At 36.6% G+C, this 19,830-nt stretch overlaps 1 protein-coding gene across 4 annotated transcripts in view; it reads right to left on the bottom strand.

Annotated features, from left to right (window-relative positions):
- Positions 1 to 19,830, bottom strand: part of LOC106877922 (protein DENND6A) — a 99,988-nt gene that overhangs the window by 45,962 nt on the left and 34,196 nt on the right. For all 4 annotated transcript variants that reach the window (XM_014926995.3, XM_089363428.1, XM_089363427.1 and 1 more), the window contains exons 3-5: positions 13,207 to 13,249; positions 7,113 to 7,222; positions 6,085 to 6,165 (exon numbers count right to left, since the gene is read on the bottom strand). In XM_014926995.3, coding sequence (XP_014782481.3) covers positions 6,085 to 6,165; positions 7,113 to 7,222; positions 13,207 to 13,249 — 234 coding nt within the window. The remainder of the gene's footprint in view (positions 1 to 6,084; positions 6,166 to 7,112; positions 7,223 to 13,206; positions 13,250 to 19,830) is intronic.

Below are 19,830 nucleotides of genomic sequence, written 5' to 3'. Positions count from 1 at the left end.
AATTGCTTTATCTATCGTTGTTGTTGACAGTTACAACATCGAGGGTTCCAGTTGATCCGATCAACGGAACAGCCTGCTCGTGAAATTAACGTGCAAGTGGCTGAGCATTCCACAGACACGTGTACCCTTAACGTAGTTCTCGGGGAGATTCAGCATGATACAGTGTGACAAGGCTGACCCTTTGAATTACAGGCACAACAGAAACAGGAAGTAAGAGTGAGAGAAAGTTGTGGTGAGAGAGTACAGCAGGGTTCGCCACCATCCCCTGCCGGAGCCTCGTGGCGCTTTAGGTGTTTTTGCTCAATAAACACTCACAATGCCTGGTCTGGGAATGGAAACCGCGAGTCCGCTGCCCTAACCACTGGGCCATTGCGCCTCCACGCTTTATCTATCATATTGCTCTCAACTAGAACAGCCAATCCCTCAGTTGGATTTACATTAGGTAGACCCTCTCCCCCATATATTTTTCACATTTAACAATAGCACTTCCATGCCTCTTTCATTTCATAATCATTAAGTGCAAGTGTACTATTATCCATCCACACACACTTCTCTCCGACAGCTTTATCTTCTCTGATTCATTGTTTTGCAGTTTGGAACACCTCACGCCGTTGATCCTCAAGTTGTAGAAATTCTCTGCTCCCCCAATTTTTCCAACCCTTCCAAGCCTGTTTCTTTCCTTTAATGGCTCTGTCTACTTTACTGTTCCACCATCACATCACTCTCGATGTGGTTGGAACTGTGCACCAGCCACAAATTCGGTGTTGTAGTCCTCAGTAAGTAGCCAAGAATAAGAAAGAAATAGAAACGTACAACACAGAAGATAAATGGATGATAATTCCTTAAAATGGAAATCTTTTGTCACACATCCTGTGACCTCTTCAGCAACTCCCCATCCCATGTGTCGGAGAAGACATGCAGGATGGAGAGTTACTGAAGAGGTCATGACACTAAAACAATAATGATAACAAATCTGAAGTGAAAACATGATTACAAAAAAAAAAAAAAAAAAAAGAGAGAGAGAGAGAGAGAGAGAGAGACTGTTCTCATTTAACTGAAAAGTCAAAACAGTTATTTTTCCTGATGGAATAAGAAGACACGGCAAGTGAGAGGTGTCGACTGTCTTGTTATCATTCAGTCTGGAGTCTAAGTTTCCCAAGAGTCAGGTGCAATCATAAAAAGCACCCGTATTGATACAATGTAATGACAATATCAAGATATGAACTGCTGACCTCTGGATTTGATATTTCATACACTATTGTCTTGGCATGGCTGTTTATTCCCTCTCTCTCTCTCTCAAGCCTATCGATATTCTTGACCCTTTTGATACCAACCTGCTTAAAACCGCCCTTGATTCTGATACAAACTTCCCATTTTAACCCTTTTAGCATTCAAATTACTCGGTTGAAAGTAATACTCATTTCTTCATATTGCTTTGAATTAATCATGCATTACCTTGTAACTTTGAAATTTCAATGGTATGTTTGTTTACTTTTAGAATGATATTGTTGTTGTTGTTGGCACTCCGTTGCTTACGACGTCGAGGGTTCCAGTTGATCCGATCAACGGAACAGCCTGCTCGTGAAATTAACGTGCAAGTGGCTGAGCACTCCACAGACACCTGTACCCTTAACGTAGTTCTCGGGGATATTCAGCGTAACACAGTGTGACAAGGCTGATCCTTTGAATTACAGGCACAACGGAAACAGGAAGTAAGAGTGAGAGAAAGTTGTGGTGAAAGAGTACAGCAGGGTTCGCCACCATCCCCTGCCGGAGCCTCGTGGAGCTTTAGGTGTTTTTGATCAATAAACACTCACAACGCCCGGTCTGGGAATCAAAACCGCGAGTCCACTACCCTAACCACTGGGCCATTGCGCCTCCACTGAATGATGTTGTAGAGTAGGTGTAAAGGACTGAATCATGCCAGTTTTTAACATAAACCAGCTGGAATATTTGAGCCAGATATGGCTGGTTTAAACACTAAAGTGTTAAAGTGATCTAAATTAAATTCTTCCATCAAAATTTCATGTTAATCCATGTTCCAAATACCAGCTTAATACTGACAAAGTTATTTTAATAAATTATTTATTATTTTCAAAATTAATTGAAACCAAGGCACTGTATTGCAACAGAAATATGGCAATAAAAGGGGTTAATAATTCAATTAACTATAATTCAGTCAGAGATTTGCTCAAACATAGCAATGACAACAATAACAAAATACTTCAAGTTAATAAAAAGAAATAAATAATTAAAAAAAAAAAAAGGACAAAACAAGTTTGAAGTACTTGAAAATATTGTGGAGAAATAAAAGTAGATTTCAGATTTTGGTGCCCAACAGATGTAATTTAGCAAAGTGTAATAGAACAGGGGCATTTGAAAATAAAATAACATTTACAACAAGAGCGTGATTGTTCAGGTCAACATAGTAATGATGGATGTACAAATAACTGCCTCAACTAGTAACCAAACGAGGTTAATTTAGTCCCAATGTAAGAGAATAACAGTAGAGATGTAATAATAGTTTCAAATTGAGAGGAAAGGTCGAAAAGCAAGTTACTGGGCACAGGAAAACAAAAAATAAAAATAGAAAGAAAGAAAGAAAGAGCAGACAATAGACTGCCTATAATATAAAGTTCAAATTGCTGTAGTTTCTCTTTTAACACCCACTTTACTTCACTTTCCATCCCATATGTGTAAGCATGTACCCACATACAGCATGTATAGAAACAGGAAAACAAAAACAAAACGTAATACAAGCTTTTTTAGGTAGCATTGTTGTGTGGCTAAATAGTTTGCTTTGTAACTATTGTGATTTCCAGTTCAATTCCACTGTGCAACACCTTGGTCAAATGTCTTCTATCATAGCCTCAGGGTGACCAAAATTGCATGAGGGGAATCTGGTAGGTAGGAACTGTGATTTAATCCTTCAGAGGGACTGGTCTCGTTCTTGGATATAAAATGTAACAGATATAATCTATCACTTGATTTAACATCATCATCTCATCCTTGGGTGAATCTATGCACATCTACTCTGTTGTAAGCATTTAGATCAGATCTTTGTTGAGAGAAGAACTTCTTTCTTTCCTCTGCTAGTCTTGAACTAACCCAATAATATATGTTTTATCTTTTACTTGTTTCAGTCATTTGACTGTTGCCATGCTGGGGCACCACCTTGAATTTTTAGTCAAATGAATTGACCCCAGTCTTTTTTTTTTTTAAGCCTTGTACCTTATTCTACTGGTCTTCTTTGCCAAACCGCTCAGTTACGAGGAGATAAATACACCAACACCAGTTATCAAGTGGTGGTGGGGAACAAGCACATACACACATATATATATATACAACGGGCTTCTTTCAGTTTCTTCTCACAAGGCTTTGATCAGCCCAAGGCTATAGTAGAAGACACTTACCCAAAGTGCCACGCTGTGGGATTGAACCAAGAACCATGTGGTTGGGAAGTAAGTTTCTTACTACACAGCCATGCCTATGCCTTATATAAAACAAAAAATCCGAAAAAACAAAACCAGTCTTCTTTCTTTATAATTTTTTGTAGGAAATTAAATGCTACAGTTAATTAAACTGATACTAATACATGAATGGTAATTTAATTTTCTTTCCTGCAGTAAGGGTAAAGACTCCCTTTGGTCATGAATGACCATGGGGTTGTACCTAGAAAGTTACCTTCTGAGGCACAAGTCTGAGCAAGGTTGTAAATGGAAGACCAGCGGTTACCCATGCATACCAGTGTCCCCTCACCACACCACTGATTTTATCCAAGGGAAAGGCAAAGGCCAACACAGCTTGGCACCAGTGATGTCGCAACTCATTTCTACAGCTGAGTGAACTGGAGTAACATGAAATAAAGTATCTTGTTCAAGAATGCAACACACAACCTGGTCTGGGAATCAAACTCACTACCTCATGACTGTGAGCGCAATGCTCTAACTACTGAGCCATGTGCTTTCACTTCCTGTGGTAGGATCAGATTGACTCTAGCAGGAATTGAGCTTCTGAGTTCATAATGTGGAGGAGTGAAATTACAAACTGTCTAACCTTCTACTGTTTCTGCTTTCATACCAGCAACATTCAGAGTTGCTGAAGCATGGAATAAACTATTGCACCTGTAGTTGGCTGTTAGGACATTGCATCCTTTAAAACTTCCATACTTCCTGAAATTCACCAACAGTACACCTGTTGCCTACCCACCTCTTTAGCAACTCTTTCACTGTTCACTCTCTGTGCATTAATCTATGTGCTGTTCATGCACTTTTGGCTACTTTTTCTGATGAGTTGTAGGGCATCTGAGCACTGTATACAATAATTTCATTATTATTATCAATATTAGGGCAACCGTTAAATGATGTGTAGTTTAATGTCCTATTTTCTCCTGCTTTTAATTTAACAGTGTGTGTATGTATCTATGTATCTACTTTTTTTTTTATCTATATATCTATTTTTCTTTGTATGTATCAAAACATTTTTCCTCTCGTCCTTTCAGTCACCTCTCTCTCTCTCTTTCTTTTTCTCCCATTTAAATAAAATTATTTAATCTTAGTATATGTGATACAATTCTTTCAAGTTAACTGCTTGAATTTCTTCCTATAGCAAGTTAGTTTTTGTTTGTGGCAGATGTTCAGGTGCAATAAAGACTGCAAACAAACAGGAAACAACTTCTATCTCATTCCAGGGTGAAAAACTAGAGGTAGTCGATAGCTTCCGCTATCTGGGCGACCAAGTTAGTAGTGGGGGTGGGTGCGCTGAAAGTGTAGCTGCTAGAATAAGAATAGCCTGGGCAAAGTTTAGAGAGCTCTTACCCCTGCTGGCGACAAAGGGACTCTCACTCAGAGTAAAAGGCAGACTGTATGACGCATGCGTACGAACAACCATGCTACATGGCAGTGAAACATGGGCTGTAACTGCTGAGGACATACGTAAGCTCGCAAGGAATGAAGCCAGTATGCTCCGTTGGATGTGTAATGTCAATGTGAATACCCGTCAGAGTGTAAGTATCTTGAGAGAAAAGCTGAACATTAGAAGCATCAGTTGTGGCGTGCAAGAGAGACGATTGCGCTGGTATGGACATGTGGTGAGAATGGAGGAGGATAGCTGCGTGAAAAAGTGCCACACCCTAACAGTTGAGGGAACCCGTGGAAGAGGTAGGCCCAGGAAGACCTGGGCTGAGGTGGTGAGGCAAGACCTTCGTACATTGGGCCTCACCGAGGCGATGACTACGGACCGAGACCTTTGGAAATGGGCTGTGCGTGAGAAGACCCGGCAAGCCAAGTAAGATCGTTGCCAGTGCCCCTGGACTGGTTCTTGTGCGGGTGGCACATGAGATGCACCATTTTGAGCGTGGCCGTTGCCAGTACCGCCTGACTGGCTCCTGTAGGATTTTCGAGCGAGATCGTTGCCAGTGCCCCTGGACTGGCTTGTGCGGGTGGCACATAAAAGACACCATTTCGAGCGTGGCCGTTTTCGTGCGGGTGACACGTAAAAGCACCCACTACACTCTCTGAGTGGTTGGCGTTAGGAAGGGCATCCAGCTGTAGAAACTCTGCCAAATCAGACTGGAGCCTGGTGTTGCCATCCGGTTTCACCAGTCCTCAGTCAAATCGCCCAACCCATGCTAGCATGGAAAGCGGACGTTAAACGATGATGATGATGATGATGATGATGATGTAATTAACTACTTGAATTTCTTTCTATCTTAATACTGAAGAAAAGTGTGATGGACAGACGACGCAGCTCTCATTATAGTATAGATTACCATTACATAAGGTGATCCTCCATGCAGTCACTCAACCTGCTAGAAATAGTAGTCACATTTCTCTCAAATTATGCCCTATTCTCTTAAAAAAAGAAAGGCACATTGCAAAATATTGTCCACTACCTGGAAAGACTCAAAAAGGTAAGATAATCACAATTGGGTTGCTTTGATCATAAATCTATTCAATCAGGGATGTGCTGGAGTGAGACAAAAACAGCAACATGATATGAAGATAGACAAAATTGCTTGAAGAATATCTCAATTACTTGTTTAATTACTCACTGAAGGAAAATTCTAAAATGTTGGTTAATTACCTTTTGAAAATAGCCACGCCGGACTGATTTGTCTTTAGTTTGTCGGAAATATACATAACCATAGTAGTAAGCATTATCACACTAAAACCAGAAAGATATAAAACAGCATTAGACACTTACTCAATAATAATAATAATAATAATAATAATAATAATAATTGTTTTGTCTTGGTATAAAAGATGGGCTACAGAAAATATTCTGCTTAGTACCACAGATTTGCTTGTCAGTTGTTTGACCTTAACCATTTGAGCATGTCCCTTGTTGGCTGACGATATGTGAATCTCTGATCACGAGCAGAAGTAGTGGGGGAGCATCATAGCCATGTGTTGAGAGGAATTCTTTGGGGTTTGAATAATTCACTTTTGGAAACATGGGTGTTTTGCTCAACATTCTTAAACAAACCTTATTCAGGGACCTTTTGAGTGGGATGGGCTACTCGACCTGAAGAAAATTCTAACTGGGCCCCACCTGCGAGGTCATACGCTGTTTATCTTGATATGAGATCACTGGGGTCGATTCATTTGACTAAAAAATCTTCACGGCAGTGCTCTAACATGGCCACAGTCTAATGACTGAAAAACAAGTAATATATATATATATATATATCATCATCATCATCATCATTTAATATCCATTTTCCATGCTGGCATAGGTTGGATGGTTTGACTGAGGTTGGTAAGGCCAGGAGTCAATCTAAGCTAAACACTTTATGGATATTTTTCAAGCCATGGATGGAGATTCTATGTGGCTGCTCAAGCTGCTAAAAATAGCAACCATATCTCTAAAAGCACTCATTACTACTGTCTTAATGGATATGTTAGATAATCTAATGTGGATTACACTATTTATGAGGACAAAAGAAAATAAAGAGGGGAGGTATGGTCATTCTTTTAATGCTGTTGACCACAGGCCTGTTTACTTGATCAAGATTGACAGGGGGTTTAGTAAATAACAACAGCAGCACTAGATACCTTTTAGATAATCCAATGAAAGGTAACAGGATGTTATACAACAATAAATGTACTTACCTGTAATGATATAGGGCAGTCCCTATTGTACTGAGAATGAGCTGGAATGTGTAGTTTGCGGCCAGGACACTGCCGAATGCGGAAGTGAAATTGTGTATCTCCCATACAACCTGAAGAAAAGAAGAAAAAGAAAATAGTAACGTGCCAATTGAAATACTTCAAGCATTAAAATAGAAATATATTGTCAAAAACAATAAGGATAAGTATCATCATCATCATCATCATCATAATCAATAATAATAATAATAATGATGATAATAATAACAATAACAACAGCAAAGCAGTTGTATTATTTATTCAATGGTAAACAGCACTTGTTGGAGACACTGGTGTTAAAAAAATTGATTAATCTATGAGTCACGTTGAAAATGATCAATCTTGCATGTTAATATGCAAAGGGAAAACACAACTCGTTGAGCTGTTTAGGTGTCCTATCAACGATGTTAGACAGGGTTCCTGGCAAAGGAAAAGAAAAAAAAACCCAAAATATTAAAACAAATACAGTGGCAGCAGTTTGTACTTTAGTCATATAGAAAATATTCCTTTGTGATCCTGTATCCAATTTATAGTGCCATGTTTACATAGTATGCTTTCATTTTAATCCTGTTCTGTATTAGCACGTAAATGAGATGCATGTTGGTATGCTGCACAGGAAACCCACCCATGGTAAAAAAAGATTAAAAAAAAAAAAAACCATGCGAGTTACTATGTGGTTAATTGCTTGCCCAGCTAGAAATAGCAGCTAAATCTTCCCGCCATTCCATATCTACTTACTTAGAATTAGGTATGTCGTGAATCCTAGGACCCATAAAATTGGAGTTTAACCTGGTTTGCATGTCGTATAAATGACTGAAGATTACAGCATTCCCCTACCTGGCCCTTGGATAGAATGCCAGTCTGTCACAAGGTTAACTTCCCAGCTATTGCTGGTACTCATTTACAGCTGAACAGACTGGAGCAACATGAAATTAAGTGTGTTGCTCAAGAACACAACACACCACCAAGTCTGGGAATTGAAACCATGATTTTATGATCATTCTACCTATCACAATGGAGCCCAGCAATTTCCTTAAATAGATCAGTTTTTCACTGCTTAAGAAGTCTAGCTTGCATTTGCCTCCAGGAAGCTATTGCTCACTTTCTCCACGTTAGGACAATGAAATTCATCACCGCCAACCTCGGCGCTACCAGCTCTTATTACATCTAACGCCAACGACAACATCATAATCCATCCTTGCACATGTAAACTCACGAAGTGAATATGCCTTAGCATTCCTACAGAAACCTTCATTTACCTTATATGGTGTTTAATGTCATTTCACATTCATGTTGAATTATGCAGCAATCTTATGTTCTCTTCATAGAACACTTGTAATGTATATATTACCAGTTCTTTTGGTATAGTAGATTTTCGCTATCCTTGTATATGTCTCCTCACAGACACGTATATTCTAACAAGTCACCTCTTAAATTTCACACCTCTCTTGTTTAGTAAACACTGAGTTAAACTTGCAAAGCTGTTTATTTTCTCCTTTCGATTTTTAATGTTTATTTTAGCGGGTTACCAAACTATCAGTTTGGTCTCCCGGCTAAAACGGTAAAGACAAATTTTTAAGTTTGCTTGACATTTTATAAGTGTGAAAGGGATTAAAATTTTGATACTCCATATCAAAGGTTCCGACAATCAGAGCTTGAGACAAGACACTTTCGACTAATCAGAATTCTGTTTACATAATCAGTTTGATCAGTCACCTTCCTCTGTTAGGAGTAAAGTGTCATCCAAGCTGATGTTTATTGGTAATTAAACTTACTTTGCAACACTAGCACGTTTTTATCAGCTTTGCTTTTGTTAATAAGAATTATCAACAACTTTTCCTGTGATCTTTGTTTGAGAAGACATACAGAAGTATGCTAAAGACATAATCTCTTGTGGGCAGGAAATGTAAAATAAAGCTTATTATAAACTTCATAATTTAATAGCTTTCAATGTGATACCTATTAAACAGAAATTATTTTTATTTAATGAAAATTTAATAAAATCTAATCATAAGTGAAATTATGCTAAATACAACTAAACTGAAAACCTTTTCCTCCTGACCATATCGGCAATTCTGAAAACTTTGGGGTGCAAATTTTACACGAGTAGAAGCTTTTTCAAAACAATTCTTAGAGCATTCATCTACTCTTTTGTAGGTACGAATGAGGTCTACTTTAGAAAATATCTTCACACTGTTTAATTTTGCAAAAACATCCTCCAGTGTGGTTAGTGGATAGTGGCACGTTTCAAGACATTTATTTAAATCAGTGGAAAAATCAGCACACACACTGATTTTATCAGTCTTTTGCTTAACATACACAGTTGGCTATGCCAATTGACTATATTCCACTTTTTGGATAACTCTAAATTCTTCTAGTCTCTCCAAGTTTATCTGTTCTAACGCTGTGACTGGTAAAGTTCATTTTTGTTTAAATGTCGGTATGGCATTTTCTTTCATTAGAAACTGTGCCTTCATTTTAGTGCACAGACCTAATTTATCCTACTCACATTTTTACAGAAAAGATTTATGGGGAGGTCTCATAAGTTAAATAATTCCATCCAGTCAGTTCCGAATAAGTTTGAGGTATTAATAAACACAAAACCTTTAGCTTTTAGGGTTTTTTTTCATGAAATGTAATGTTATTTATCAATTCACCCTTAAAATATAATTTTTTTTCCCTGAAACACCATGGGCAATTTTCGAAGTTTCATTTAATTTAGGTCCCTTCCCTTATTTACTGACGACTCATCTCAGACGTCTATTTTAGAAGCAGCAGTTGTTGTTTTTAGCTATGTGTCAGCCCTGATCCAACAGAGACTAAAAGCATTCCAACTATGACTATCCCATCTTTACTCAAAGCATGGTATATCTAGAATTTCCATCTCTAAGCTATCCATTTTCTTTTAAGTTGACAATGTGTAATTTGAGATAGATTTATCTATTATTTCTAGCTGTTAGAAACCACATAGAGATTCTTTCATTGGTTTGTTTCAGAAACAGTAACAGAGGAATGAGAAACTTGTCTGTCAAAATGCTGATTAGTGTGTGGAGAAGGTGGTGGTAGATACCTGGATAAGTCAACCTTTAACGAATTGGTACAGGGTTTCAACTGTTAGGATGAACAATATCAAAATTAGATGAGTAAAAATGTAATTAGCAGATGATGACACTGCTTTCATTAACAAGCATGATAATGAGTAATCATTTCACATCCTTAAAATAGCAGACAATGTAACCATCATCTTTTCATTTCCATATAAAGAGATTAATAAGGAATAGTCAGAAAGGTTAACCTACTTAAATGTTTTTCTTATTTTCTTCTTTGTTTGTTTGTTTTGTTCTGACACTTTTTAAATTTATAAAAATCAACATTTTTATGAAAACTTGGAAATCTTCTATTAAAATCTTGTGAAAAAAAAAAGCAAATAAAAACCCCAAAAAAAACAAACCACGCATACACACACACACACACACACACACAAAAGCAAAAGGCAACAATTTCTCCTCCCAGATAAAAAAAAAAAAAAAACCCAAATAAAAGAAGAATATTTTTAACATGAAAGTTAAGGAGGGGAGGAAAAAAAATGTGTGAATGATGATGAAGCTTGTGACTCAACAATTGGTTACAGTTATTGAAATAAGGAAATCTTTTGAAATTCCCCAAATGGAGAACTTACAGAAAAATCAATATGGCTTGGGAAGAAAGAAAATAAAGGCAGAAATAATAATAATAATAATAATAATAATAATAATAATAATAATAATAATAATAGGCATTTCTAACATTCCATTTATTTTAAATATTCTTTGATGAAATAGTTATGTAATACTAATTGATTAAAAAGAGAATATTATTGTAAATTTTAACATGGAATATTATATATAAAATAACATCAATGAGTTTTATCACCAACACATACACACAGTAAAATTCATTGTCTGAAAATAAGACATGGTGGTCATGGTTAGAATTTCACTGATCATCCAAGTATGTACATGGTTAGTCCAAATTACTCTGTAAGGATGACAGAGCTGGTTTCTTGGTTTCTCTGGCAAATATATTCCTCTGTGGATAGGATGCCAGTCTGTTACAGGATTACTCATCTTTAGCAGCTGAGTGGACTGGAGCAATGTGAATGAAGTCCAGGAATTGAAACTACAATCTTACAATCATGAGTCCAATGTCCTAATCACAAAGCCATGTGCCTCCACTTAGGTATGTACATGACCACACATTTCTCTGGGGTGGAGTGGAGAGTACAGTTGACATAATCATTCCCATCTAGAGACAAGATAACAAAGAAGCCTATCAAAAATAGTAGCTAAATCACACTCATATCACACCCTAGAAGGGTAGATCTGATAAAAAGAAGGGAAAAAAAAATCAGAGATGGGTGTGACAAGAATGTCTTGGACCATAGGTCTCTGTGATTAGGGCTCACTTGGATTCAAAGAACAAAAACATCAAGAAGAGTTGGGAGAAACATCTCTGACCATGATGGTGAAAGAACTGAAACATTTGCCAGCACTCGCTTTTGTGTGGTAAACGCCAGTAGACAATAACATTAGCAAGATGGTTAATTGAAATGTTATTGAAGTATTCAAATATCAATGGTTTTGTTTTGTTGTTGGTTTTTCTCTGTCAAGCTTTCAAAACTCATCTCTTTATTTCAGCTAGAAATAACACATGCACACACATACACACACCAATAAATTAAACATTATACTGCATAGTAAAATTAATACAACATGCCAAATAGTCACAAAACAATTTACACACACACACACACACACTCTTTATCAATATAACAACTTCCTCTCATGTAATATTAATATTTGTGGTTTATCTGATGTTCATATCTGATTTGAATGAAGGTCAAACACTTCTCAACATCTATTAAAAAAACAAAAACACAGTAAAAACACAACTGTTTCAACTTTTTTTTTTTTTTTAAGCTGATAAAATCTAAGAATTATAATAAATAACCAAGGTATGAAAAGAAAGAAAAAAAAGAGAAGGGGAATCATTGTATTCATTCAAAGTTTTTCATTTGTTACTGATGTCTTTTAAAGATACTCGACACATTCAGTGTGATAAGCCATACATGTGCATATGTATCATCATCAGCATCGTCATCATTTAATGTCTACTTCCCATGCTGGCATGGGTTGGACGGTTTGATGGGATTCAATGAGCTGCAGGACTGTGTTGAGCATCAATATTAGCGGGTGTAAGGCCAGTTGCAACTGTTGAAAAGTTAAAGTATGATAGAGGGACAGGCATAGAGGAGATTCATCATCATCATCATTTAATGTCCACCTTCCATGCTGGCATGGGTGCAAATTCTTATGTATGTGTGTGTGTGTGTAAATATATATAAAAGGTAAGCTGGCAGAAATTGTTTGCACACTTGACAAAATGCTTAACAAACGAGGCAGGTAATCACGTTTACTTCCTGTTAAAAAGGAGAGGTCAGAAGACAGCCAGGACTTTGCGTGGATAGTACCAAAATATGAGAGGGAGCTGCATAGGGTGCGGACCATTCACCACCTACCTTTGAACAATCGAGGACTGGACATGAAATTCTTTTGGTATTATACCTGTTGTTACATAATTTCAATCTTTGAATATTAATTCCCTGTTTGAACAATTTCTGTTGTTGCGATCAGAAGTTTACCCCTTTTATACACAAGAATTTGCCTGATTGTAACAACACACACACACATACATATACATGCTGGTGTGTGTTGCGACTAAGTTTATATTTCGCCTTGTCTTTACAAGCTGATTGTGAAGAAAAAGCCCTGTCATTGATAAAGACAGTGTCATTTGCAATCCTCTGCAAAATGCTTTTTGTTTGATAAACTAAGGGATTATTTATTATTACCTTGCTTGGAAACAAGAGACGGATGGTGTCTGGAAGGGCAAATGGTTGTAGAAAAAAATCTGCCCCAATGTAGTCTTGTCTGACTAATACAGGCATGGAAAATTAGATTTAAAAATAAAACCAAATTGTAATAAAGATATAAAGCAATGGTAGAAAAAGTTTACTTACCAGAATTGGAATCAGGAAAAGATAAATAACATATATTCATTTTCTGAAAAGAAATACAGAAATAAAATAACTCATTATGTTCTCATGTATTTAATTTAAATATAAAATTTGGGAAATGAAAACACTGCAGTTTTTATTGTAGATTTGTTATAGTTGTCTTGATAAAGGATGATTGTGTGGTTGAGAGGCATGCTTTGCAACCATGTGATTGCAGGTTCAGTCCCATACCACAACTTGGGTAAGTGTCTTTTACTATATCCCTGTCTCAACCAATGCCTTGTGAGTGAATTTGGTAGGTGGAAACTATGTGAAAATCAATCACACACCACCATCATCCTTTAATGTCCGTTTTCCATGCCAGCATGGGTTGGACAGTTTGGTCAGAGCTAGGAAAGATGAGAGCTGCACCAGGTTCCAGTCTGATTTGGCTCAGTTTCTACAGCTTAATGTCGTTCTTAAAGCCAACCACTTGCTCTTAATGTGGCACCAACACAAGTGCTTTTATGTGGCACTGGCACACACCACACACACATGTATGTCTATGTCTGCATATATCATTGTTCCTGTAGCTTAGCAGTTTGACAAAAGAGATCAATAGAATACAAAAAAGTAAGTACTGGGGATAATTTGTTTGATTAAAGTTTCAGGACAGTTCCCCATTCCGATAACTAAAACAAGTATAAGATAAATGGAATAGCAACAAACCGACAGTTAGAAGACCACACAAAAGAAAGGAAAAAAAAAATATCCAGTCTGATGGCAAAGACATACAGTTACATAGGAACAGAAATGACAGTACACTTTTATTTTAAAAACACTATTGTACTAGTCTGATATTTAGAGGTCCTCAACTGTTCAACTGCTTACCTAAAGAAGCCCGAAATATAAAAGGAACATCCACTGAAATAATCCAGAAAAATGTTGGATAAATTCATAACAGTGATACTGGACCAGTGAACCATTCAAAGATACCCTCAGGGAAGATCAGCAGTTACAAACTCAATCACAGACCCACCTCTTGCTCTAAAGCAATGACAAAACTGAGAGAAAATAGGTCAAGGAGGTGCTCCAGTATAGCCACAGTCCTACGACTGAAAAGAATCAACACCTACCAATCATCATCACCATCATCATTATCTCATCAGTCAAGATCAATGTCAAGGGAGCACTCAGTAAGCCACAGGAGAGCTTTCTGGCAAACATCTAATGTGTGTCTGAGAGCAGGGAAGGAAGGTTTTTTAAAATTTTTTTTTTAAATCAAATTCCCACTTAATCTTTATTTCATGGCTAAAGACATTTTGCTCACAAAAGCAGGAATCGTCTTAGTTATAAGTTTGATTGAATGATATTAATCAAGGTAAGCTGCTGTGTATTTTATCCCACCTCCTCTATCACATTAGTGAACAGCATGGTTGGCCTCCCCCCCCCCCATCACCCTCCACATAACACTAAGGAGCTTGTTTCCTAAATCTTTGATAAATTATTTCTGTGACAAGGAGTCCTGCTCTGTTCCAACAGAGTTGTCTAGGATTAAGGAGCAGCAGTAATGAAGAAGACAACGAAAAGAAGAAAGAGAAGGAAAAGAAGATGAAGAAAAAAGCGAAGAAGGAGAAGAAAAAGATGGTGGTGGCAAAGAATATGCAGAAGAAGACAACAATGACAACAAAGAAGACTACGATGATGACGACGGAGAAACTGCTGCTGCCAACAATGACATCAATGATAGGGAAAGCCTCTTATCAGTCACTTGATCTGCTAGAAATAGCAACGAAATCTCCCTAAAATTGCACTGTAATGCCTTGAAAAAGGGCACAGAATATATGCGTCTAGATTTGCACATAAGTCATGATGGTCTTTCATAAAGTTTACGAAACCAGTGTTAATCTGGGGCTGAGCAGCAACAATGACTAGCTGCAATTATATTTCTCTTTTATTGCATCTTTCTCTCAAGACATGTCAAATAATATATCTCTAGACAAACAGTATCTGATAAAAAAAAAAAAAAAAGCAATGGTGGTCATGGCTGGAATAACTTTGATCATAGCTTGGTTGAATCAGGGCTGACTAGGATATAAACAACTCCAACAATAACCAATGAAACCAGTTGCAAAAATATAGAACTAAAGCCCAGTTATCCGAGCTCCAAACCATCTAAGACATTGACAAAGACACACTCATCATCATCATTTTAAAGATCTGGTACTGGTGCCACATAAAATACACTGGTGCTGGTGTCAAAACAAAAAGCACTTGTGCAGGTACCATTTTCTAATCACACCAGTTCTTCTGCACTCAGAACCTACAGTATCATATTTCTTATTTCAACCTCATGCTGTCTGCCCTGTGCACAGAAACCATGAAACATTTTTGTCACTAATACAAAGAAGTCAAGAGTTCTAAGAACTTCTTTCACTTAGTTCTTCTGTCTCTTATTTATTTTGGTCATATTCGCTATACAACTGTATGGTTAACAAGTCTGCTTTGAAGCACATCATCACATCTTGGGCAAATGTTTTCTATTTAGACTTGTAGTACATTTTGGTAGACAGAAAGGCATGAAAGTTCATTGTGTATATATGCATGTGTGAGAGAGAGAGAATGTTTGTGTATGAGTGTATGCATGTTAGCCCAGATCAAGCAGGCTTCCCTTTTTAAAACAGCAGATTGTGATTTGAAGGAAATTTGGCTGCTAATTCTAGTAGGTTAAGCACTCTGTAATGGTTCCTTTTTGGCTCAAAGAATATTTGATTAAATGTTTTGCAAAGGAAGTGATTTTATCAGTAATAGACTTTAAAAATTAGAGAAGTAATTTCTTTTAATGAAATCATCTTAATGAGGAACCTTCTACAAGCTAATGACAAAATCACAAGCAGATGCTCATTCTACTAGAAATAATAGTCAAATCTCCCTCAGATCATGTCTTCCTGTCTTGAAAAAGAAATGCTGTATGTATTTTTTAATACACATTTCAAAAAAAAAAGGAAAAAGAAAAAGACAGGATAATTTGGGACTAAACAACAACAACAACACTCATCAATGATTTAATGATTTATAAAAAAAAAAAATGTTAGAGATAAAAGATACTGTAAGTAAAAACTATGAAATTATGAAGGTTTTGTATTTTGAAAGTAAAAAGTACAAGTTATTTCAATGTTATATAATTATTAGAATGATCAACGTGCTGTATCATAAATCACAGTGATTTGTGAGAAAAACATTAGTTTTAATCCAAATGTTAGCATTATAGGCACGTATTGGACTTTAAAATATGCATATGGCGATAGTTGTAGCATTAATAAGCATCAGTCTTCCTCTTGTAGTCAGAAGTTTAACAATAAAAGTACAGGCACTGTGTCACTGTAAGAGAGTGACCCACTTAAGTTATAAATCATTCAATGATCATTAACTATTTACATTTATTTACACAGTCTAAGATGATGGATGATAAGAACTAGGTGAACAAAAATGTTTTAGAATGATTGAGAATTAATTATAAGAAGGATTGACTATAGAGAGCAAGAGAGAGACAAAGAAGATTAAAGATAATTGATGCAAAATCTTCACTGCTGCTTTTTATGGTACAGGTGTTAAAGATGCTGTAATGGCATCTTTAACAAACATAATTAGTAAATACTTAAGTAGTTATTCTAGAGCTGAAAAAGAGCTAAAACTAGACAGCTTACAGAACATCTCAGTAGACAGACAGTAAGTAATACTGATGGTAAAAGTACAATGAGAAACAAGAGAGAAATGAGAAGAATTTTTAAGAGAAAAGATACAAGTTTGCCTAGTCTGTTGGATGATGTAAGGTAGAAAGTAAAAATATAATGATAAATTGGGAAACAGCCCAGAAAGTGTTTGAATGTGTTAAGGAGAAAAGGATAAGAGGAGGCCTTGAATTAAAGTTATCATCCTGTGAGCACAATGATGCTGAAATCCTTAAATGCCATGATAATTAGAAGAACATTACGTATGAAATGTGTAATGCAATGAGTGACTGCTGAACATATTCTCTTTTCTCTTGTATTTCTTTCAGCCGTTGAACTATAGCCATGCTGGGGCAACACCTTGAAGCAGTGTTTCACAACCTTTTTACCCTTGTGTAACCCTTAAGATGAATTATATGTCTCAAGGAACCCCTGCACAAAAAAAAAAAAAAATTATATACTATATCTTTCTCATATTTTTTTCATTGTAGTTCACGTGGTAAATATCATATATATATATATATATATATATATATATATATATATGTGGAAAAAAGAGTACTCAAATACCAGAGGTAGAGTAATATGCTTTATTTAAAAGCAGCAGAAATATAACAAAAAAACCGTTACTCTGAGTTTCACGTTCCTGTTCATCGGACATTCTAACAAAACTGTCCGATGAACGGGAACGTGAAACTCAGAGTAACGGTTTTTTTGTTATATTTCTGCTGCTTTTAAATAAAGTATATATATATATATATATATATATATATATATATATATATATATATGGTTGCTATATTGTTTTGATAACATAAGTTAGATAGGATGATGTCTATATTACAATGATATATGTATGTGTGTGTGTGTGTGTTTGTACCCCACCCCCACTTGACAACCAATAGCTTACGAAGAGAATGTTCACACACACACACACACACACACACACACAGAGGCACATGCATATTTTTGTTTAGATTTTAATTATTTAACTAATTTCTGGGTAAGTTTGCTTATATTCCTATAACTTTGCAGTTCAGCAAAGGGCACTGACAGAATAAGTACCAGGTTTATTGAAATAAATACTGGGATCGATTTATTTCAGTAAACCCTTTAAAGCCTTCAAGGTGGTGCCCCAGCATGGCTGCAGTTAAAGACGGAAATGAGTAAAAAAGAACCAATACTCAAAACACAAATAAATAAATAAATAAAGAGTAGGAAATGTTGTTGTTGTTTAGCCCTAGGCTAGCTCTGGTTGACCAGAGATATTGTGAAATGTATTCCAGCTGTGGCCATCCATTCTTTTCTATATATGGAGAGTTATATTATCCAATAAGGATTTCATTTTTTAATGGTAAAGTATAACTTGAGGGATTATTTGGCTGCTATTTCTAGCAGTTTAACTCTCTAGCAAAGTGGTTTGCAATCATTTTTATCTATTAACCCCTTTGGTTACTATTTTACTCTGGTGGACACCTCCCATAGCCATTTGATGTTTAAAAACTAATTTTGTAGATACTTCTCTCAAAACTTCAATTTCGTGCACCCTTTTCAAGCCTAGCCAGGCTCATGGGCCCGGTTTCCCGGTTTCTATGGCGTATGTGTTCCACCCAGCTGGACGGGACGCCAGTCCATTGCAGACGTACTCAAGAAACAGGAAGAGAGAGTCAGAGAAAGTTGGGGCAAAAGAGTACAACAGGGGTCGCCACCACCCTCTGCCGGAGCCTCGTGGAGCTTTTAGGTGTTTTCGCTCAATAAACACATACAATGCCCGGTTTGGGAATCGAAACTGCGATCCTCCGACTGCGAGTCCGCTGCCCTAACCACTGGGCCATTGCACCTCTCTCAAAACTACTATTTTGTTTATCACACATTCACTCATGTAGGTTGAACTATGTAAAATGTTAGAGAAAGAAACCTGTTTCTTGCAAATAAATACACTTATAGCAAAATCTTTTGATGCATTTTAAAAAAAACACGGAGATCCAATTTTCTATTTTGCTTATGTGGATCTCCAGAAATCATATAGGGACCCTCAGGGGTTATATGGACCCAGTTGAGAAACACTGATCTAGCAGATTGCAGGGATAGTCTTGTTCTATGTAGTACAAACAGGTTAGGCAATGTCGTTTGGCAGTGATCAGCACTTTCAGATAATAATGTTTAGTTAATTAAACATGGTTGGTTCAATATTTGATTAAGTAAAGCATAAGAAAAAAATAGAATGAAATAAACAATAGAGAAGAAGAAATGGTAAAATGTAAAAATTCCATCACCACCAACACCATCATTTTAATGTCCTCTTTTCCGGCTTTTTTCAGGTACAATGTATCCTAGGTTACATATGCAAGGTGTGCTTTCCCAGTTTGAGAGGCAGGGTTTGATTCAAGTGAGATTTAGTTGCTATTTAGTAAAAGAATGAGCTGCTACATAGATGCTTCTTCACTGTCTCAAGACAATAGGATGTGAGGGAGATTTGGCTGCTATTTTACAGCAGGACAAGTGATTACATTGAAGCACCCTCGTTGTCTCAAGATAACAGGGAGTGATTTGAGGGAGGTTTGGTTGCTACTTCTAGCAGGTTGAATGACCAAGAAGAGGCTACCTCGCAGACTCATGTTCTGAGTTCAAATCTTACCAAGGTTAATTTTGCTTTTCAAACTTTTGAGGGCCAATAAAATAAAAATACCAGACAAATACTAAGGTCAATGTAATTGACATTCTGAGTTCAAATTCCACCAAAGTTGACTTTCCTTTTCATTTTTTGGGGGTTGATAAAATAAGTCCCACTTGAGTACTACAGGGGTCAATGTAATCAGCTATCTGCCTCCCACAAAATTCCAGGCCTTGTGCCTATATTAGAAACAGATATTGTTATTGTTGTTGCTGTTCTTGTTTTAAGAGTGGTGGTTTAGCA

This window comes from Octopus bimaculoides, chromosome 15 (assembly GCF_046866305.1).
Source record: "Octopus bimaculoides isolate indiv1 chromosome 15, ASM4686630v1, whole genome shotgun sequence".
NCBI lineage: Eukaryota > Metazoa > Mollusca > Cephalopoda > Octopoda > Octopodidae > Octopus > Octopus bimaculoides.
Note: the sequence above shows the minus strand (reverse complement) of the source record. Positions and strands in the feature narration are given on the sequence as shown.